Raw genomic sequence first — 23,771 nt, forward strand, 5'->3', positions numbered from 1 at the left:
TGCAGCGGTACCTATACCTATGAATTTAATTCATTCTGTGAGTAGCTACGAAAGCTGAAAACGTAATAAGTAGGGACACATTTTGAATGAAAATACGAATCTGTTCCAAGCCCCGCAAAAGTACATTATATTTATTTGATAAATCATAAAAGAGAAGATCAGAACATGAAAAAATACATGTTAAGATTACATTACCATACAATAAAAATAAACAAATCAAATGAGAAGCATATCATGGAAAAAACAAAAAATATAGGAAATTATAAAAATATTAGGGCAGCACGGCAGCGCAGTGGTTAGCGCGTGTGCGGCACAGTTCTGAGGTCATGGATTCAAATCCAGCTACCAGCCTTCCTGTGCGGAATTTGCATGTTCTCCCCGTACTTGCGTGGGTTTCTTTAGGGCACTCCAGTTTCCTCCCACATTCCAAAAACATGCATGTCAGGTTGATTGGCCGGTCAAAATTGTCTCTAGGTGTGAATGAGCGAGCGAATTGTCTGTCCCTGTGTGCCCTGCGACTGGCTGGCAACCAGTTCAGGGTGTCCCCTGCCCAGTGCCCGAAGATGGTTGGGATGGGCTCCAGCACCCCCGCGACCCTACTGATGATAAACGGTGCAGAAAATGGATGGGTGAAATTGATAAAAATATTAATTTACCTTTTTGCTCTGCGCTTCTTGAAAAACTGATCCAATGACGCCTGCTTTTGCCAATCGGTCTTAGTTTTCTATTTTTAATAAATTCCAAAAAGTAAAAAAAAAAAACTTTTTCACATTGTCATAATGGAGTATTTTGTGTAGAATTTTGACATAAGAGATTAAATTAATACAATTTGGATTGAGGCTGTAACATAACAAAATGTGGAAAACGTGAAGCGCTGTGAATACTTTCCGGATGCACCCCAAAGGATTATTAAGTGATTTACCATGAAAAGAGCCATATATGGCTCGCGAGCCATAGATTCCCAACCCCTGATTTGAATTATCAAGGGAACACACTCATAAATGACAAAGCATGCAAGGCCAGGCACAAAACAAACACACTCCAGTACCCATCTCTGATAAACGTGTATTGGGATGCATGGCAATTAATGGTTGAAAACCTTCCGTGAGGACATTCGACATGCTGGTTTCAAAATGAAGGTGGCGCCATTGGCTATTTCTGTAGCAATCTGTTGCCTAATTGATTATGAAGAGCAAAAGTCAGTGATCCGGGGATCCAAATGAAATGGCTTCTTCCCTTTCTTTTCAGACAGGACTGAGACAATACATGTAAAAAATTACCAGTGTTTTTATACACTCCAAAGATCTATGTTTATTATTGCACCGTGTTATGTCCACTTTCCCGTTATTTCTGATTACCATATTTCCACAATCATAGGGCACACCAGGTTAAAAGGTGGTCTCCGTGGCTGGTTCTATTTCTGTATTTAACACATACATATGGGTGGGTGGTTTATGTGCAGCCTATTGTGCGGAGGTCCAGGGTTTAAGTCCAGATGCTGCAGCCTCCCCGTGTGGCGTTTGCATGTTTTCCCCCTTCGTTGGTTTCCTTTCACATTCCAAAAACATGGTTGTCAGGATAATTGGCTGGTTTAAATCGGCTCTCAAACAGCTCTTCAGGTTGTTTTAGTGGGAGAAAAAAGGAAACACAGAAATGAAATTTTTAAAAAAATACAGAAAAGGAAAGAAGGCAGGAAAAAAGCAAGAAAGGAGTAAAAAGCTGGAAAAAGAAACAAATAAGGAAAAAAATCAAGAAGGGTAAAAGCTAAGATAAAAGAAACTAAAGAAAAAAGTAAAATAAAAAACAAAAATGCAACAAAATGAAGTAAAAGGGTAGTAAAATAGAAACAAAAAGAGAAAAGAAGAGTCAGGGTTTAATGTGATATTAAGCACAAAAAATATATATTTTTTAAATCCATTACTAAATTCTAATATGAAAATCAGAATAGAATGCATTTATTTTCACAATGCAGTGAAATTTTAACTTATTAAAACTTAGCTTGAATACCTGGGTGACACTACAAAATGTTAATTAAAATATTGACTTTTGGTGCAACAACATATACCGTACGAAATAAAGAACAAACTATCCATACATATATTATCTGCACTGCTTATCCTCAGTGGGGTTGCTGGAGCCCATCCCAGCGATCTTCGGGCAGTGGGCAGGGGACACCTAGAAGTGGTTGCCAGTCAGTCGCAGGGCACACAGAGACCAACAACTCACTCGCTTATTCCCACCTAGGGACAATTTGGAGCGACCAATTAATCTGACATGCATGTTTTTAGAATGTGGGAGGAAACCGGAAGTGCCAGGAAGATAACCCACGCAAGCACGGGGAGAACATGCAAACTCTACACAGTAAGGTTTGATCCCATGACCTCAGAACTGTGCCACACACGCGCTGCCCAAGAACAAACTATACAGTTAAATAATTAATATTGAAAAACATTATCCCTAAAAAAGTTAAAATGTACAAATTTATGTAAATAAAATAAATTTACAAATCTTAAAAAAAAAGAAATAATAAACGCACTGGCACGACAACTATTACCCCCAATTTATTTTGCACAGTACCGTTTCCAGTGATTTTCAGGGATGCATTTCATGATTAGCTTTTTTAAATAAAGTTAATTCTTGTATTTTTAGTTTATTTGTTACGCTGACAACAGGGGTCAGCAATAAATGATTGGTGAAAAATTAATGCCATTAATTGCGAACAATTAATGGAATGGTTGCTTAAACTCATAAATTCATTTATTGCAAAATTTAAATGATTATCAATTATTGCGACCCATTAATTGCGAAAATATTCGGGTTTTTTGTTAGTCGATTGCGTCAATAAACGTGCAAATGTTCACGCCGCGCGAGCATTTCGTATGCGGTCAAGGTCACATACACGCACAATCGGGACAGTGCATGCATACGCGTAAGCTACCGTGTTTCCCCCATTATAAGACCCGCCCTGAATATAAGGCCCAGCTTTTTATGAGAAATGAAATTCAACCTTCCTGCAAATAAGAGGCTCATATTACCTATGAAAACCGTAGATATCAACGTTGTTTAACAAGGGCAATGCTTTTCTAAGAAATTTTTAGCGAAAATTTATTACTTTTGCACATATTTTTATTTCAAAACCTCAATTTTTGACGATGATTTTGAAGTAAGGCCGGCCTTATATTCGGGGAAACACGGTAGCTGTACGTACGTAGTGTGGTTGCAAAGCAGCTTTTTATTGGTCGGGACAAAATCGGGCTTGTTGATTGGCTCACGTTTTGCCTCAAGCACGTACATCGTGGATGCACATACGCACACGTTGTACACCACTACTACTACGCTGTATTGATTGTAATCTTCGCACGGTTATGGGACCGAAGGAAAAAATGGTTAGATTAGATTAGAGGGACCAGTTTGTTCAACCATATTGACACGGCTAGTATACCATTAAATTTCCAATTAATGGCTAGAAATCCAATAAATACCCATTAATTGGCCTTGCCGCGAAAAAATTAACATTAATTTTTTCGCACTTAAATATTTATTTTTTTTCCAAAAATCAATTACTGATGACCCCTGGCTGACAAGTCAATTATTCAATAGACATTTTGTGGTTTTGCGCAGGGATTTCAGTTTAAATTTGCTTAGTATAAACAAGTTTAAATAGTTAAAGTAGTAAAAGTTTGAGGCAGAGTGAAAGTGTTATAATTTTGTTAAATAATAGAATTTTCTAAAATGTATTCATTTATTTTGTGCAGAATATTACATTCTTAGTAGAAATATACAGGGATCAGAATGGAGATTTTCATTTTCAGCTGAAATAGCCAGCGTCCAGCCCCAGACCCCCCCCAACCCCAAAAAAAAAAAACCCTGGGTTTTAGGCAATTTACTTGTCCAAAACCATGCTTATATTTATCGTTTAAGTAACATTTTTAGAAGATTAAAATAATTTGCCCACATAACTGATTTTTTTGTAAATACTGCAAGATAAGTTCAAATGCAGTTCAGTCCCTGCAGCTTGTGCGACAATGCGGCCAATTTTTCTAACGGCCGCCAGGGTGCGCCAGAGCAATAAAGGAAAGAGTGAGACAGTCGGATTTTGAATTTGTTTGCTACGCAAGAGAAAAAGTGAAAAAGTCGGATTGGGGTTCAAAAACAGCGGAAATCCGCGGATCCGCGGAAAATTCTGATCCCTGAATATACAGAGAAAAGGGACCCCCATCTGCTTTTTTAATTTATTTTTTCTTTAAAAAAAATTCACCTTGCTATTCAATTATTTTTTTTAACTTTTATTTTATTTTTCCTGCTTGCTTTCCCCACTTTTACTCTCATTGTTTATTTTTTCTTGATGTATTTTCTTCTTTTCCTTTCATTTTTTTCCCCTTAGCATTTTACAAATTCTATAGTGGTCTCCAATCTTTGTGAAGCTGTAAGCTACTTTTCGTTACTAATTAGAAGCAAAGGCCACCCAGTTTGAAACGCATTTCTAAATAACTAAACCTGTTATTGCTATGTAGTTACTATTTAATGTTATGAGGTAAAGTTGAATAGACTCAACCATTAAAAAACATTTTTACTAAAACAGGTGTTGGCAACCAAAAATTTTGAAAGAGCCATATTGCCATTTTATCAGTGTTTGCTGCCATCTCTGCATAGTTCATGTTGCATCAAACCTTGCCCTTATCTTCACCACAGACAGCACTTGATGATGCCCTCTTGGTCTGATGCACCGGTACTAAAATACCTGGGGGACGATGACACTTCACATGACAATCTAATTCAATTACCGCTGCCATTTCGGTGACATTTTTAAGTCAACTTCATTTTTTATTTTTCTTTGTTTTATGCGCAGTCCCCTTTAGTCCCCAAGTAGTCAAGCTTTTCACCAACCTTAAAATCACAACAAAAAAATTCAAACATTTTCACGGATTTTAAGCGACCATGCAAACCCTGCACAAGTCTTTTTGGATATGTCTAAGTTTTGCGCATCTTGAAACAGAAATATTTCCTTACAAAACATCTCATGTGCCTTAAGGTTTGACGTTGATCGTTTGTGTACAGGTCTGAAAGCTTGGTCATTATAACACCTTGTTATAACATACACAAACTAGTGCTACCATACCCAGTCACTCAAAAAGTAAGTTTAGCTTTTAACCAGGAGATGTCATCAGGTGGTGTCCAACTGTCACTGGCTGTTTTGACTGAGGACCACAACTCCCACAAATTGGCGGGCCGGCAGTGATGGCCAGTCACTGCCCATCTTCTCCTAGTCCCAAGCTAAAATTTCTCCACCAGGGTTGTGTGACACGGGACTCTGGTCGAAGGATGCGGCAGATGTGGGCCCAATCCCATTCCTCTCACTTGGCCCTGAGAACCCTCCAGTGAGGTCCCTCGATAGGGGAGTGCCCTCCGTGAGTGGAGTGTAAAGTGGAGATTGTCCCCTAAGAAATTGGGCGACACTTGCAAGGTTCCACTCCAGACAAGTAGATGGCCGTAATACGAATTGGCTGTAGACCTCAGTAACTTATTGGTCTACGTCACATGTAAACAACTCGAGTCTCAACCTGTGGTGTGTCAGTTGGAGAGTTCGTGCTTCGGCGCTACGTAGTGCTGATTCATCTTTACAAGGTACGTACACTCATTAAAAAAAATGACCCGTTCGGTCAAATACAGTAACGGTTAACATTCAACGCACGTTCACATAATACCCTATGTTTGTGTAGACATAAATGGCAATCTACTTATTAGTATCTTAATGCCATTTTATGACATATAGTAGGGGTCTTTAGTGTGTGACATGATGAAAAGTAAACAAACACAAGAACAGTCCACCTGACCCTTAAGCTGACATAATATCGTCACCAAACTTCCCTGTACGACCCAAAAACCTTAGTTCATAAGGAATTTAACTCAAAAGAGTTGTCATTGGATATAAAAAAGGTCATTTCAACATTTTTTCATGATGCTTACATCACAGTAAAAGCGGTCTTTTTCTTTGCCTACATTTATGTCTAAATTGTTTGTTATTTATTGTGTTCTAAAGTGGCTGTCCCATAAGCGTGGACAGGTTGGACAGGAATGTTCCCATTCTGTGCTTATGGTTCGATGTGGAGTCAGAATTCTTTCAGGACTTAAGGTTGAGCAAGAAGGTTATGTGGGCCCTGCAGGAGCTGCTAAAGAGGGAACAGGGCCATGGCTGGAGGTCCTGATCTACGTGTACTGGCTGGCCCACGGTCTGTCCTACCGTGTGGTGTCACGGGTCTTCAGGGTTCCAAGGTCCATCGTACACAGAATTGTCCACAGTTAATATGAAATAAATTGCCCAAAAGCCATGTTTTAGGCTCTGGAAGTCAGACCCACATTTGTATTCTGTGCTTTTCTGCATTACTATTCAATAAACATCTTTATTTTGAGTAACACCTTGGTGGTTTATTTCATAATGATGGGAGATACTGTGTGTGAACTGTGTGACTGTTGGACAGAAAACAACTACAAAACACTCCAGCTTAAATAATAGTTTACTTTCAGAAAAACAAACTCACATTGGGCCGAAATACATAATAGTAAATAATGTGTCACATATTGTAACAAAAATATACCAATACTTCCATAAAGCTGGAAAACACATACTGGAACTTTATTGAGTTCTTAATAAAATGAAATATTTCCCTTTTATAAAACAAAGGGAAACATTGCAGAGATGTTACTGTTCTGGACATTTGTCCACAAGCTTCCCAAAAAGGACGGGAACCGCTCAGTTTTGGCCACAGTTTCCTCGAGCCTTTTCCTCACTCCGGCAGACTCCGCTTTCAAAAAGTCAAGGGGTGTATCGTGCTTCCTTTTTTTTCTGGGTGATTTGGGGTTTGGCGCCGGATTAGAAGATGCCAGCGACGTGCCCGGTGGTGTGGATGGTGTGGTAGCTGTGATGGTGACCAGCTCTTCCACGGGACGTTCTACAGTGGCCTTTAGGTTGGGTGGAAAAAACAAGAATTACCTAATGCTGGTGTATTGTACAAAAACAACTGTGTATAGGATGCTCAACAAGTTGATGTGAGACAGGAAATCATAGGATGTGTTCTGGATAATTGATAGTGAATAGATACACAAAATTGACATGTTATTCTTAAGGCTGTAAGAGCATTCTGTTGGCCAGCATCACATATGCTTTAGAATTGTCTCCACATTTGTACAACCTTTTGAGAAGGTAATTAGTTTACTTAATACGTGTTTACAGAGAAGGCAGTGGACTATGTGATAGTAATTTGTTTCAACTGTATTTCCACGTGAAATTCGGAGACATTACTTATGATGCATGATGAAAACTAATGCATTCTAATCTCACATGAAAGAATCATATTGTAAATAAAACAGGACACCCGAAATTGTGTGCAGTAATCAAGCGCATATTTCCAGAACGTTATTCTGACTATGCTACTTTAGCGACTGGCCATGTAGCTGTAGAAGCACGACTTGTTTAAGATACAAACAGGGATGGGCTGAACCGTGATTTTCTGCAGTTATCCTACTTTACAGTTTGTAGCGTGAAGATTCTTTATTGGCAGCTCCCTCGGTAGATTTGTGCACTTCGTAAAGTTTTTTTTTTTTTTGCAATGTTCATGTATTAACGCGAAAATACGATTTCCTATTGCATTTACGTCTAACTAAGATATCTCAATACATTTCGTTGCAAATACATGCGTGGTTGTGGAAAACTACTTACATTTGTGCGGTTCCTTTCCAGGCATGTTTGTTGATATTGAGAATTCGCAAAGCCTTCTGGGTAGTCACTTCGCCGCCAAGTGAGGTAGAGAGCTCCCTAGGTCTTAAGTGGTTATGACATGGTTTGAGGGCACTTCTCCCTCGGTCTTGAGAGTAACGGGACACACCCAATTTTCACGTAAACGCGCAAAACCGAGTGACTAGGGCACATAGCGAGTGAAAGTGCGAAGAATGGGACTCAGCCGTGGAGAGGTCTCCTGTACTGTGAGGTGCTTCATGACTGGTGTCCTGCTATGTCTCACTGAGTGTTTTCACCAGGCGCTGCAACGGTTTTCCCCCTTTCCCACAGATGGTCCTGGGGCGATATATCTTGGGGCTCCTTGTTATTTTACAAATCTCTAACACCTAATGTTGTTTTTTAATCAGTTCCATTCTGGATGCTTTGTTAATGTTAATGTTCTTTTTAATGAGCCTGCGCCCCTTTTCAGGTCTGTTACAAATTACAACAGATTCCCTGCTAGAAACATGATACTGCCACCACCAAGTTTGACAGGGAGGGATAGTGTTTTAAGGGTGATGTGCAGCGTTTCTTTCGCCAAATGTAATGCTTTGCATTCAGCCCAAAATTCTAATTTTGATCTCATCTGAGTAGAGCATTGTTCCACATTTTATTTGGTTCTCCCTTGTGGCTTCAAGTTAACTCCAAACAGGCCTATTATGGTCTTCTTTGAGAAAGGGATTTCTTCTTTCCACTCTTCCATAAAGGGCAGATTTATGCAGAGTACAACTAATAGTTGTCATCTGCATGGATTGTTCCACCTCGCCTGTAAATACCTGCAGAGGCCTCTTGGTTGCTTCTCTTAGTCATCTTCGAGTCGGGCTGAAAGTATATAGGCACAAGACCTGGTGTCTGGGTAGGTTTGCAGTGGTTTTATGCTCTGGGAAATGTGTAAATGTTACAGAATCTTCTTGTATCTAATTCCTTATTTGAACCTTTCCCAAACTTTAACCCGGACCTGCATGGTGTGTTCTTTGGTCTTCATAATGCGGTCTGTTCAGTTGCATTCAAATTGAGACTTAACACACAAGTGCACTCTGTCAATGTTAGTCATTTAGGTCGGCATTGGATCATTCAGGGAACTTCTGGAGTCAGTCAGCTGAGCTGAGAGAACAGAAGGGCAATATCTTTGTAACACCGACTTTACTTTTTTTGTAGTAAATATAAAATGATGAAATAATTTGGTTCGACTTCACGATTATGTCTCTGTTGAAAAATGTTCTTGGAAAATATTTTCAGTTTTCAAGCTTTTAGTTTGTAGACTGAAATTTTTGCCCATCCTTTCATCAGGTTTTTAGTTTTTTCAAGTATCCGTATCAGCAAAAAGGCAATTAGTTTTTTTTCACTAAGTAAGGCATGTTATGTAACATAGTTGGGGGGAAAAAAAGCTTATAGACAATTCATACATTTAATTATTTAAATCAGTAGTCTCCAACGTGAATAGCCTAAGCTCTGAAAATATCTCACCTGTCATTGTGATCTGCCAAGAAATGTGATTTCAAACTGGCATGACGCTTTAGTGGTTGACTAAGCCTATTTAAACTCAACTATCAAAAAATAACCTGGTAATAACAGTGACATAATAGTAATAACATAAATTGCCATGTTAGAAATGCATATATAATCGGTAGCCCTTTGTGCCAAGTGGTAACAAAATGTAGCGCTCAGCTTCAAATCAATTTTTTTCAAATGACTTTTACCACTGGAATTCACCGAATACATAAGTGCAGCCCTAGCGGACTATGGATTAATTCATTATTGATATTTATTTTCATATCAATTCTTCATATTTTCTTTTGTGTAGAGAATTTTTAAAAAGATATTTGAGAACAGTGGAATATTTTTGTCCGAGTGTTTTGTATCAACCTCACACGCCCACTCAAGCAAATTGAGACCCCAGCTCAAAAGCAATTCAAGTCAGGTTCGGTTGTGTAGGTTTGTATTTTCCTCTACCACAATTAAGATTCAACACCTAGAGAATGTCATTTTGGGGAAACAAGGAAAAAAGGAAGAAAATACTACATCAGATTCAAAAGTTCAATGGTGATTTTTGACATGATTAAGTTCTCCCGGGAACATAACTGAAGATCATGACTGAGTCCCCACAGGTTTACTTGTGACCTTGTCACTGGACGTTCTTCACACCGCTGCCAAGTGTTCCGGGACAGAAGGCCTGGTCGGATTGCTCAAACATCCATTGTTGCTGTACCGCCCCATAATAGTGATGAGATGAGGCATCAAAGTAGCTTTTGCCTACTCTAAAAATCTTAAGTTTGAAATGTTGATCTGATGCGAGACTGCTGCTTCTTTTACGCCAAGCTGTAAGCACACACAGTCATGTTTCTTTACTCTCCAACAAAATACGCTTACCTGTGTGAGAATAGACCAGTTCATAGCCTACGTGATGTCATAGTCAAAGCTGGAGGCAAAAGAAAACTCTGCACTGGTCAACAGAATGAAGGAATCCAGCTTTTGTTTCTGCTACAGGTGTTAAACTGCATGTGTGTTTGTGTGCCACAATCTGACGAAAAGACGTTAGCGATTGTAAATTGTAAGTTTTACAGGTTCCCAGCAGACACTCCTGGTCAAAGAAAAATAGAGAGTTATAGTGAGTGCATTGGTGTGAAAAGATGCTTGATTTTGCAGCGCACTCTACACATCAGGGAGGAGAAATAAAATGTTTGTGATCGGTACTATCAAGTCTGTATTACTTATTATATAGGCAACGTAAGGTGATATTTTCCCAACTTCAGCTAAATGTTAGCGTGTATCCTAAAAGTACCAAGAGGTGCTTCTTCTAAAATATAAAATAAATACATCTATATTTAAATATATCTAATAAATGACTTAGATTGTGTGGGCAAAAAATTTTGCAATGCCATCCTGCTCTTACTTTCAACCCACGCAGTGTTTAAAAGGCTATCGTTGGTTTTTAGGCTACACGCTAGCAGTTGGCCTGAGCTGAGAAAAAAAGAAGATATCTTGCTGATATAATAGTAATATTGGGGTCAGTAGCAATAATCAAACATTTTATTTCTCTTACCTGACATGAAGTTCCTCAGTCTACACTATTCGCTTTAATGCTTCCTACTTTTTTCTTTTTCTTAGATCAAGAGTGTCAGCTGGGATCCTGTAAAACTTCAATTTACGATCACTAGCGTTTTTTCTGATTGTAGCACAAAAACACACAACATGACACTTAAAAACCGAACCAGCAAGAAAAAAAGCCTGGTATCTGCAGTACTTTAATCAGTGTGGAGATTTTTTTGCCCCCAAGCTAAGCCCAGTCCACTGTTTACGTCACAATGTTAACAAACAAATAAAAGGGTCTATAGTGAACAATGGAAGCATGCTACCTGTCAATGAGCGAGTCCCTCATGGTTGTGGTGATGGTGGAAGGTCGCGCCTCATCACCCAAACCGAAGATGCTTTCAATGACGGACATTTCCGTGCTGGTGGTATCGAGGCCACAGAAGGCAGACCAGTCATTGACAACCATTCCTCCCCCGATCACTTCACTGCCTCGGTTCACCGTACCAGTCTGCATCACAAGCGCGTTACAGGGTCGGCCAAGCTGGCAAATGCTCATCAGTGTTGGGACGAGAGGTCTACCGAATTATCGGACGGGCTGATTATCGGCACTGATATTTGCTAAGTTGACAGACACCGGTATCTGCATTTATATTTATTCAACAGGTCGATTAAATACATATAAAACTGGGTTATTTAGTCTAAAATGCAACATAGCCTCTCTCTCTCAATCCTGCCTCCCGTCTCTGTCACAACCCACCTCATGCCTTATGATTGGATAAGCTACCAAGGGCAGAGACACTTAAGCAGAGGCTTTCCAGTCACAGGCTGCAGACTGGAGTAAGAGTACAGACATTTAGAAGGTAAACACAGAACGCCCCCTAGTTTATTTACTGTAAAAGGATTCAGAGAGCCATTGAAGTATTATTTGAATTCATAAGAATTATTCTTTATTTTTTGCATTAATAAAAATTTCTTACACTAATCTTAAAGCTATTGCACAAATGAAATGGTCTCCAAATATTGGTTGTCGGCCTTCTCTTAATACTAATAATTGGAATGGACCCTGAAAAAAACAATATCGGTTGATTGTTAGTTGGGACTAACATTTTACAAAAGAACACATTCCTGTCACGGGAACCAATCTTGGTAAAGAGTACTTTGAACCCTTATTTATAAAATTCCGTAACTCACCTGTCGTTTCAACAAGGTGCTTTACTCCGCTACATATTAAAAACCACAACACGAGTCACAAGGTCCTCTGAATACCAACTGTTCCTTCTTCATTCACAATGTATCAACGTTTATCCTGCCAGGGTTAAGAGGGTAGATGTAGATTCTATTTACCTTAAAAGTACAACCTATAGAGCTACGGTGAGGCAGTCTCAAGCACATAGTACAAGAACACTGAATTTCTCTTCTTAGGAGACATTTCCCCTATGGTATACCTGCATCTAAGCTCTATTTACAGATTTAAGATAAAATACTGATATCAGGAGGTCAATTTAATGTGCATATTTGTTGTATAACCAGTAGCGAATGGTAGGCAGCATGTGGGTAGAAGGCGTGGCTTACACAGGAAATACCAAATCAATGGGTGCAAACGTGAGTGCAGAATTTGCAGAAAAAGTGTGCTAATAAGTCTTTTTTTTTTTTTTTTAAATCTATTTTTTGCTATACACCATGACTGGATGAAAAAAAAAATCATCTTGGACATTACCTAGAAATGGAGGCAGAAATCTTTGAGTAGTTTGAAGCCCAGAGACAAAACGGATAAAGAGTCCTTGCCAACTGCTCGTTTGCAAGCTCTCAAGATTGCACAAGGCAGGAAATATGAAAACTTGACTGCTTCTACAGGTTGGTTTACACATTTTCTCCCATTTATTTTGTTATATGGCTATTTTAAAACAGTTTTATGTGGTCAGCTTCAATGCAAACATATACGTTTTTTTGTAACTAGATAGTTACTTTCAGAGTAACACACTACAGTTGGGTGTCCATAATGTAGGGGTTTGAAATTAAAAATTACTTTTTAAATTAAATACCTCGTAACTGTAACTAATCACAGCCGCTGCCCTACTTATGAAGGAGTGGTTGTTCGTAGGTTGAATTTGTTCGTAAATTGCTTCAGTGCTATATTTTGTATGTCTAAGGTTTATAGAAGTATGTTTAAGGCTTGTATAAGTAAAGTGTATTTTGTACTAAAAAACATTTCATAAAATATGTTCTATAAAAAGATAAAGTTGAGTTTAACTTACTTTTGGAAGATGTGCTTCAAGAGGTCCTCCAAAAAAGTGGCCAAAAGGAAGCCATTTTCTCAAACGCATCATGCTTTCTTATTCCACTTACATTTCAAAAGAAACCGCTCGCCTCTTCTTTACACTTCACACCAACCATATTGAATGGATGCATGAGATATTAAACAATAAAAACATCAAAGTTCTGAGCGCGCTGGAGAGGCAGTACACGTAGCACTGTGCTGTATGTTTACACACTAGGAAGTAGAAACCCGATTTCTTCTTCGGGGTGGATGCTGGGTGAACTCTCACAGCGCCACCACACGTCTGTAGCAGCAAAGAAGCGCTACAATAATGTCCTGTCCTCGGAGGTGCACACTATACAAAATCTAACTTACAGCAATATCTGGATATTTTTCGACAACCCAAAAAAAAATGTCTGCATCTATCGAATGGTCAAAAGTAGGGGAGCGTCTGTACGCATTTAACAGTAACGAGGCCAACAATGTCAAGGACTCACCACAAGGGGGACTTGCAGGAGGGATGACAGCTCATCCTGGTCCTCAATGGACGTCTTGGGGTGCACAAGTCCACCCCGGTTGCTGAAGACACAGTACGAGCCCACCAGAACCTGATCGGCCACTGTGTGGCGGAACACTTCTACCTTCAGTGTGTCGCATAGAACCTCTTCAGTTTCCTAAGGGACAAACCCAAACCCCAGTCAGTCTGTTAATCGACGAAAAGTACACCTGCATTGGATCTGACCCTGTCCAGGTCCGGGTGGATGAGCGCCACGTAGTCATTGCACGCGATAACGTTGCCCAGGGCTGACAGACGCTCTTCCACTCTCTGGATGGCAACAGAGGAGGGAAGACAGTTGCGGATGTGCTGGAGTTCCTGGTCAGTCGTAGGGTTGGGAACCAGCAGGCCGTGACGATTTCCTGCAAACGCCCAAGTCAGAGGTACAGTACCTCTTTGTAGAAGCACCTCTAAACACGAGAATTCGGATATACAGCGATCTCTCAGTTTTTGCAGTTAATGGGGACCAGAACCATCCAAATAGTGAAAATATTCTAAGTAGTGTGGCCCCTTCTTTTTTTTGGGGTGGCCTTCATAAGAGGGGACTTGTGGTCTTACTGAAAGGAAAAAAAAAATCCAGTACATATTTTACAGGGTTCCGGCAAGTTAAATTAAAGACTTTTGAAGAATTTTTAAATGCCTTTTGAAATCAAATTTAAGAACAAGTGGCCAAACTAATACCCACTGTATATATACATATACAATGAAGAAAAAGTATGAACGCCCTGCTGTTTTGCTATTTCTCCCACTTAGAAATCAGTGAGGGGTCTGAAATTTTCTTCGTATATACACACACACACACACGAATAGATTAAAATTAATTAATCTATGTTTTAAATACATTTTTTGCAATTAATAGGGATTCAGTCATTAAATCCAGATTTTACAAAGGACACTAAATATGAAAAAAATATCTATAGAAAAATAAGATGCCATTTATTTTGCTAAATGGTATAGCCCTATATGAGGTACAGTTAACATGCATCCAGACTGTCAAAGATAGCTTTCATAACTAAGCTTTTCAAGTACTTTATGTCAACACCGTTAAACTGTAAATTTGCTGAAAAGCAGTTGTAAATATTTCAACAAAATATGCATACCAAGTAAAGAAAAAGTGCATAAAGCTTGTGGTGCCAAAGACAATTCTTCCATAAACAAAATAGTCAATAGTGAAGTTCCATATCTAAACATTGTAGAGCACCAAACTGATCCAAAGTTGTATCTTTCAGATCTGATCTCCCCCTATGTCCCGGTCCAAAGCCTACGATCTGAGAGTGCCGGTCTTCTGGTGATCCCAAGGGCAAAGAAGTGTTCTGCTGGTTCGAGAGCGTTCTCCATCCGGGCACCGGTGCTGTGGAATGCTCTTCCCCCTGAATTTCCGATCTGCAACCTCAGTGGAAATGTTTAAATCTAAGCTTAAAACTCACTTCTACTCTATAGCATATGAATAACTTACTCTTCTCGTCGGCTCCAGAGCAGGGGAATGTATAATAATATTCTGAAAAATAGTCTGTGTAATATAGTGTAATAATCTGTGAAGCCCTTTGAGACTCTTCGTGATTTAGGGCTATACAAATAAAAATGACTTGACGAGGTCCGCTGCCCGACTGTACCACCACACCGGGGTGCTTGGCTTTCAAGTGATACATTAGGGAAGAAGTGTGCGATGGTAATTAAATTCAGCTTTGCAAGGCATATATATTACTTTCGCCCTGTAAAAACTCCCATCGGGCAATGTTTCAAAGCGTAACGGTCCATCTAAACGAGTTTCCCTTCTCTTTTCCATCGCTAGCATGCTACGCCATGTTAGCCTCAGGAAACGAAAGTGACTTTTCTTCGTTTGTTGAAACAGCGCAGCTTAACACCCAGGGGCGTGCATATATACATACATAGACATATACATACACACTTACCGACACACATGCGTCCAATGATGCGACATCCTGCGATCGATGCATGGACCACTGGGATGCTCTCTGATAGCTCGCCTTCGAACACGCTGAAGAAGTTGAAATAGGAAAAGTTTGAGTTATTTTAGCCATTAATTTAGCTGGAAACCTCTATAAATACAGTACAATTCAAATTAGCAAAGAATATAAGTGTTGAATAGATGTTGACATACAGTATATTTGAACAAAAAACCCTTCATATAATGTAGATTTCCTTCTTTAGATTATTGTGAAGATTTGAGGGAATACATACGAGAGTAATATAGAATACCTTGTTCGATTAAAGAAAAAAATCATTAGGCTTGTGCATAACGCTGGGGGAAAACGACTTCTGAAGACTGAGAGCAATAAAATGTATGTTTTTTTTTGGGTGTTGGTTATCTTAAGTCAAACAGGTTTTAAGTTGGGGACATCAAGGCCTTCTTGCAGGCATGAAAAATGTCAGCTATATGCCGTAATGTACCAAAGTCTAAAATCTATTATGATACTACAAAATAATAATAATATAATAATAATTTCCTTGTATTGTCATTCTGTGTAACAATGTACACAGAACGAAATGTCGATTGCATCTGACCCGATGCAGCCGCAGCCAAGAGAGGGCGCCGCCGACCACTTTTTAAGTCTTAGGAATGACTCGGCCGGGGCGCGAACCCGAACTTCCCAGTCTCAAAGCGGGCGCCGAGAGCATTTATTATTTCACTCTACAGTGAACTTTCAAACATTTCAAACTAATCAACTTTTAATGTCAAACAAATCTGAATCTTTAGAAAAGCAAAAAAAAAAAAGTATTGACTTTCTGTGCAACAAAAAGTGAACAATGTAATCCAAAAATAAAGAAAATTTGTTATGTAAAACACAGCAAACTAATTTAAATATACACAATTGTACAGTAAACAAATAAATACAAAACAGTTGTAACCCTTTTTACACTCAAGATTGTTTTTGACTCAAATTCCCTTAAAAAAAAACCATGCATGTTACCCAATCACAAGAGGAAAAAAGCACAAAGAAGCGAACCAGCTCCTGATTGGTGGGGAGCCGTCTCCTATAGTTCAGTTCAAAGAGTATGTTTTAACCATTAGGAAAAGCAGGCCCAAACCATGATGCTGCCACCACCATGTTTGACTGTGGGGATGGTGTGTTGAGGGTGATGAGCTGTGCTGCTTCAACGACAAACATAACGTCTTGCATTGTTGTCAAAAAGTTCGATTTTGGTCTCATCTGACCAGAGCACCTTCTTCCACATGTTTTGTGTGTCTCCCATGGGTGGCCTGTGGCAAACTTTAAACGACACTTTTTATGGATATCTTTAAGAAATGGCTTTCTGCAACTATTCCATAAAAGCCAGATTTGTGCAGTATACGACTGATTGTTGTCCTCTGGACAGATTCTCCCACCTCAGCTGTAGAACTCTGTAGTTCATGCACAGTGATCATGGGCCTCTTGGCTGAATCTCTGATCAGTTTTCTCTTTGTATGAGCTGAAAGTTTAGGGGGACGATCTAATCTTGGTAGATTTGCAGTGGTCTGACACGCCTTCCATTTCAATATTATTGCTTGCACAGTGCTCCTTGGGATGTTTAAATCTTGGGAATGTTTTTGTATTTAAATCCAGCTTTAAACATCTCCACAACCGAATCCCGGACCTTCCTGGTGTGTTCCTCGTTAAACAGACCTCTGGTGCATTTTTACAGAGACTTGATTACACACAGGTGGATTCCATTTATCATGGATAGTCATTCAGATCAACATTGAATCATTCAGAGATCTTTACTGAATTTCTGGACAGAGTTTGCTGCACTGAAAGTAAAGGGGCTGAATAATTTTGAACACCCACTTTTTTTATTTGTTAAAAAAGTTTAAAACATCCAATAAAGTGTGTTCCACTTCATGATTGTGTACTACTTATTGTTGATGCTTCACAATAATATTTTTATATCTTTATGTTTGAAATATGAAATGTGGCAAAAGGTCAAAGTTCAAGAGGGCCAAATAGTTTCACAAGCCACTGATATATATATATATATATATATATATATATACACACATGATATACCTACATACATACATATACACACACACATATATAAATATATATTATATACATACACATATATACATATATACACACGCACACACATTTCACCCGTAGGTAGGGCAGCGTTGGTATTATATGAACTGGATGACATATGCACTGCCAAGACTGCTCTCATGACTACATCCACTTTTCTTTGAGTGGGCAGAGTTTGTCCGTGGGTGGGCACTGCCCACCCCAAGAAACGCTCCTGTTTAAACCCGTCCTGTGTTCGGGACAAACATGTCAACCTGTACGGTTTTGTCGTACAAAGTACGTTTTTATGCATTTTAAGACGAGTACGACATACGAGGAAATCTCTCCGGAAAAACGCAAATTTGTCAATCGCATGCGTCTGGCGCCTGGGGATTTCCCGTCATGCATCATTCCCCCCAAAAATATGTTTTACGATTATTTTGTACGGGAAAATACGAAAGTTTGTACGGGCATGGGGCCGTAGAGGTTGACAGGTATGTTAAGAGAACAAAGATTTTGAAATGCTGTAATTTTGGGGGTGCTTGGGTTGAATTGGGCTGGTTACGCGCATAGCATCAAGTATTAAAGGAACGTAATGTGGAAGGCAGCGCTCACCTATAAAAGTTTTCCGCCCCGCCGATGCCAACCAGGCAGTACGTATTCGTGAGTTTGGCGAAGCAACCGATCTCATTGCTCTTCTCGAAGGAGGCACGCACAGCCATTGGTGTCACCGAGTCAAATAGAGAACGTAAAAAAAAATCTTGTGGTGCTTCCAGGTCTCTAGTGTGATCTCGGCGTGGATGACTGTGAATCCCAGACAGATACCCGGGTAAAACGCATGAACTTGGACAGCCGACAGCGTAAATTGTTTTCGAATGCGAAAAGGAACGTTTGCTTTGCTAATTAGTCGCGGCTTCTGCTTGGGCCCCACGTGTTGACTTCCGCTGTGAGTCGGGTGAATACGTCATTACCCCTGCGACATAATGACGGAAAAATCTTCTTCTTCTTCCAGTTTAACGGCGGTTGGCATTTATCACTTTGGTGCATTGCCGCCCTCTATTATGTTTGATTGTAATTGACAATATTGTCCAATTTTCTATACACCGGTGTTTTTTCAATCGACCAAACAAAGCATCAACCCAGAATGGAATGGAAATCAAAGATAGGACTCATGCAAGCGCTGGTTACTTCCATTTTCCTCTATGCTTGCGAGACAAACTGGTAAAGAAAATCCAGGCAATGGAGATGCAATGCATCAGCTACTTAGCCCATATGACAAACAAAACAGTGCGCAACACCACCAGAGGGCACATCGGACCCTACGAAGAACTGTTTTCTGACGGAAAATTCAGTGGTATGGTCACGTCCCAAGATCATCAGGACGGACCCAAATTAGTCTCCAGGGCACAGTCCAAGGGGGCAGGAGGAGAGGGAGACCGAAAAAGAACTGGGAGGACAACGTTAGGGAATGGACTGGTGCCAACTTTGCCACGACCCAACAACAGGCCAGGGACCGTCAATCGTGGAGAAGGCAGTTCAGAGTTGCGTCCATATTGGAGCCCCGACGACCCATGGGGCTAAGGGATCCGTGAACTGTCCGTGAGACAATGTCAGACTAGTGTGCCGTGAGACAATGTCAGGTGTGCCACAGTAAATTGCCAATTTTATCTTTGCAAAAAGCCATGTCATTTTCAGTGTCATTGGTTTCTTTTAATGATCGACAAGATAACTAACATTCATCCATACTAGTAGGTGGCAACAGATTACTATATTTTTTTTAAAAATATGCGACTTATTTTCTCATGAGGCAGTACAGAGATATATTTATATTCAAACAAATGTAAAAACATTTTAAGATTGCTCTTAAAAATCAAATAAAGAAAAAGCGAATAAATAATAGCATTAATAAAAAAAACATAATATTGCTCCTTTTAGATATTATTTTCTCTTTAAAAAAAACCCAAGTTAGAAAAAAGGAATTTTTGCTCATTGTAATTATTATTACTTTTCCGGAAGAAAAATATCAAAATTAACAAAATCTTGTAAAAACATGTCCTAAAATATTAAAATCTAAAATTGCAGAAATATTAATTACCCAAATGAATAACCTGTATTACCTCCTGAGCTATGGTGACTGCAAATTATAGAATAAAATGGGATACTGCTTATTCAGGCAACATAATAATATAAGTTTGACAAAACAATAAACCAAAAATAAACATGGAATTTGAAAATTTACATAATTTTAGACAGTCTCAGGGATTTTCAATCCAAAAGTGTGCCATGCCGTAAAAAGGTTGAAAACTTCTATGGGCATAACATACAGCACAGATTACAATACTTCCCCTCACCCTGCGTGCGAACATGCAATATATGACACAAAATATTAGTGTCAGGCAGTGCATTTAACACCTAGGTCTATATCCAGAAGTCAGGTGTTTAGTGTTACATCTGGGTTGGCTACCGAACTAGCCGGTTAGCAACAGAACAAAAGGATATCCATGTTCAAAGTCACCACGTTATCTTAACCCCGGGTATGTTTTGGAGTATTTTCCTGGAGCGGTTAAACAGTGCTTTGCTTGGCCACAGCCGGGGGTGGGGGGGAGGTGGTGGTGGTTGGGTAGGGAATCGGGGAAAATTTAGATTCTCTTAGTTGTTTCACCGCAGATGCTCTTCGGGAATGTCCTCAAGTACATGAAAATAATGTAGCCTCAGGACGAAGGGTCTTGGAGGTCCGTGTGGATCATGTTTCTTCCGCATGGTCCGATGTGCTCGGTCAATTAGGGGTTTATCTTCCAGGGATAGAGGGTCTTGCAGCAGGCCGGCGATGACTTCCCGGGGTCGGGATCCCTCTGCTCCCTCGGGACTCCGATTATTCAAATGTAATGTCTCCTGGAATGCGCCTCCAGGTCCTTGCCTTTCCCAGCTAGTTTCTCCATCTTTGAGTTTGAGGCTTGTGACTTGACGACGGAAAGTAGTAACTTCATTATAGTGGCTGACTTTGTAATCTCTGTAATAATTTTTCCATACGAAGCCATAGTGTCCTGAAGAGCCGCAATGGACTTCGGTGTCTCCTTTTTACCAACTCCTCCCTCAGCTCAGTGCAGACTGTTTATATGCGTGCCTCTATGGAAGCGCATATATCGATTTTAATCCCGGTGACTTCATCCCGTAATGCAATAATTGCAGCTAGTTCTTTATCCACATCCGCGGGCATCGCGGTTCCATCGAGTCCGACGGATGGTCAGGCCCTACTTCAGGTTGGTCAGTTTTTCTGCATTTCCCCTTTTTCGACATTATTTTCTTCAGAGATTCCATATATTCCGGTTACATAAGACTTATTACGTCTCTTCACGATACTTACAACAGAGTTGTTGAAGTTTTGTGTTCTAATTAAGTCAAAACTGTGAGAGCACTCGTGAACACGTCTTTACTCCTATATTGCTACAGCGCCCCCCTCCCCTAAATGTATAAAGGTTTAACGTTTAAATGAGTGAGTTCGCCATAGTATCCTGAAGAGCCGCAATGGACTTTGGTGTCTCCTTTTTACCAACTCCTCTCTCAGCTCAGTGCAGACTGTTTGTATGCATGCCTCTATGGAAGCGCACATATCATTTTTAATCCAGGTGACTTCGTCCCGTAATGCGATAATTGCAGCTAGCACTACACAGTTTGAGGGGTCGGGTTATTCATCCACATCCGCGCGCTTCGCCGTTCCATCGAGTCCGAGGGCTGGTCAGGCCCTACTTCAGGTTGGTCAGTTTTTCTGCATTTCCCCTTTTTCGACATTATTTACTTCAGAGGTACTATATATTCCGCTTACATAAAACTTCACGATACTTACAACAAAGTTGTTGAAGTTATGTGTTCTAATTAAGTAAAAAGTGTCAGAGCACTCGTGAACACATCTTTACTCCTACCTGTATATTGCTACAGCGCCCCCCTCCCCTAAATGTATAAAGATTTAACGTTTAAATGAGTGAGTTCGCTGTAGAGTGTAAATACGAATACTATTATAATTTAGTAGAATAATGGACTTCAGATTTTGGAGCATTACCGCCGCCTTGCTGATGTTTTCTAATGCCTTCAAGCAGACCTTGGTGTTGCCAACTCGAAATCTGATTAGCTTAATCAACAGTTTTATAGTCACATAAGTGACAATGTCTCAGGAGCTGTAAATCTGTTTCTATAGGCCTCCAGGCGTGTTTCCGACCCTGGCAACAAGTAATGGCTAAAACTTTGGTTACATGCTTAAATATGAAAGTACACGTTTGGAAGCAGCGCAGCCACGGGGAAAGCAAGGAAAGGGAGCCGACAGACAAATTTGAATTATTATTTAATAAAAAAAGGATATCATTAAATCAAATCATTCAGATATTTTTTAGGCCAGCAAAGAAGCCCTTGCAGGCCTTGACGGCCACCAATGCTTTTAATCACACACCTCCCCCTCTGTATGCAGTTCACCTATCATGTTATGTTTTGTCTGTTTTTTGTGAACATCCTTGTGAGAGTTGACTCAATATTGACTCAGAAGGCGGAGTGGCCACCAACATCCTCTTAATTTTTCAGAGCAAACGGGGAGGACACAAGTAAATTCTAATTCCAAAACCCAACCAACAAACAGATAAACATTTGAAATAGAAACCTTCAAATACTTGGGAGCAATGTTCCCTCTAAGCTGTCTCGGGTCTGAACAATCACAAAAAGTCTGTAAATAGTAATGGTAAGCAACATTAATTCCAAAACTGTGGAAACTCAATCATTTTCATACATGTCTAAAACCTAAGATCTAATCAAGTTACATTGGTGCTAAGTTTCCGGCAACAGAAAAAAAACACAATATGATGAATATAACACAAGAGTGATCAGAGACCCCCCAAAATTAGTCCTTTTGCTGCTTTCGCTGCTCTACTTTTGAACCTTTTCTGTTTTTTTTTCTTCTCTTGTTTATTTTTTCCAGACTTTTTGTTTCTTTTTTTCAAGCCTTTTACTACTTGTTTTGCCTTTTTTTGTTTAGTAGTTTCTTTTTCTTTTGTTTGTTACTTAATTATTTATTTTTTCCTGGCTTTTTATTCTTTTTTCTTGCCCTTTTTGTTTTCTTTCTCTTTTTTGCTTGTATTTTCTATGCTGTTTCATCCTTTTTTCTTGTTTCTTTTTTCATTTATGTCTATTTTTTTGCTTTGTTTTTCCTCTTTTTAGGTAATTTGTGCATAATGTTACATAACAATTGGTAATATATGGATGAAAGCAACAAAAACCACCCAAAAAGCCATTTGTGTGCCAAAAGAGCCAGCTCCTTTTAGTGAACAGAGCAGAAAGAGCCGCTTCTCTAAAAAAGGACGAAACATTGCACAGCAACATTGACATAGTCACAAAAGATAAGAAAGGTCACATAAATACATAATCTAACTGTGCAGGCAATAATTAAAGTAAACCACACCTGTCTCTCTATATTTTAATGTCTGACTGATAAAAAAAAAATACAATAATGTATTTTTAAAAAATCTAACTTTTTTATCATTTTTGTCGTAAATATTGGTTTCAAAGCAAGGTGCGAGCAGAGTTCTTTTAGAAAGCTATCACAAAATACTGGCCGATGAGAGGGATATGGATGTATTCATCTTCGGTTTCAGACAGCGCTGCGCGCAAGTGAGGGAAGGGATGTGCTATGTGTGCAGAAATCCACCCACCTCTACTGCTTAGCCAATCAAAGTGCTGTGGTTGTTTGGCTGGCGTTTTCAGGTGTTAAAAATTTGTTCTGTGGGTTTTCATAAGAAAGTGTCACAACAGTGAAAATATATTGTTTAATGAGCTTCCATACGCAGGATTCCATAGAGATGTACAGATGTACAGAGTCTGTTGGTGAAACACTGTGACTGTAAACTGTCGTTTGGACTATTCCCTATACGTTTTGGAGCAAACCATGGACAGACAATGTCACTTTGGCTTTCTATACCTGTATACAGAAGCCCCTTACCTATCTTGCACTTCGGTTATTGCCGGTTCACTTCTTCACGGATTTTTAATTTAATTTATATTGTCCTTATTTTCATTGATATTGTATCCTCCATTGTGTTCTGTTGAACAGCAAACTGCGGGGATAGATTATAGGGGCCACTCTGTGTTTGATGGGTGTGACTGTGTGCCCGA

At 39.5% G+C, this 23,771-nt stretch overlaps 1 protein-coding gene across 1 annotated transcript; it reads right to left on the minus strand.

The window, feature by feature from the left end:
* Positions 1-9,696: 9,696 nt before the first annotated feature.
* eif6 (eukaryotic translation initiation factor 6) lies at positions 9,697-18,603 on the minus strand. Its single transcript, XM_088337395.1, has 6 exons — positions 18,237-18,603; positions 15,534-15,619; positions 13,807-13,982; positions 13,562-13,738; positions 11,131-11,315; positions 9,697-10,093 (listed from the first exon to the last, which is right to left on the minus strand). Exons 1-6 carry the CDS (start codon positions 18,341-18,343, stop codon positions 10,084-10,086), a joined length of 741 nt encoding a protein of 246 aa, XP_088193521.1. The 5' UTR covers positions 18,344-18,603; the 3' UTR covers positions 9,697-10,083.
* Between the last annotated feature and the right edge of the window lie 5,168 nt (positions 18,604-23,771).

Source organism: Urocampus carinirostris, chromosome 6, assembly GCF_059441175.1.
Source record: "Urocampus carinirostris isolate Australia breed hairy pipefish chromosome 6, RoL_Ucar_1.0, whole genome shotgun sequence".
NCBI lineage: Eukaryota > Metazoa > Chordata > Actinopteri > Syngnathiformes > Syngnathidae > Urocampus > Urocampus carinirostris.

Coding starts and splice junctions, on each gene's coding strand:
- eif6 (XM_088337395.1), bottom strand. CDS start 18,343: ATGGCTGTGCGTGCCTCCTTCGAGAAGAGCAATGAGATCGGTTGCTTC. Junction 13,983..15,533: donor CATTGGACGCATGTGTGTCG/GTAAGTGTGTAT, acceptor GGGCGTTTGCAG/GAAATCGTCACGGCCTGCTG. Junction 13,739..13,806: donor TCCACCCGGACCTGGACAGG/GTCAGATCCAAT, acceptor TTTGTCCCTTAG/GAAACTGAAGAGGTTCTATG.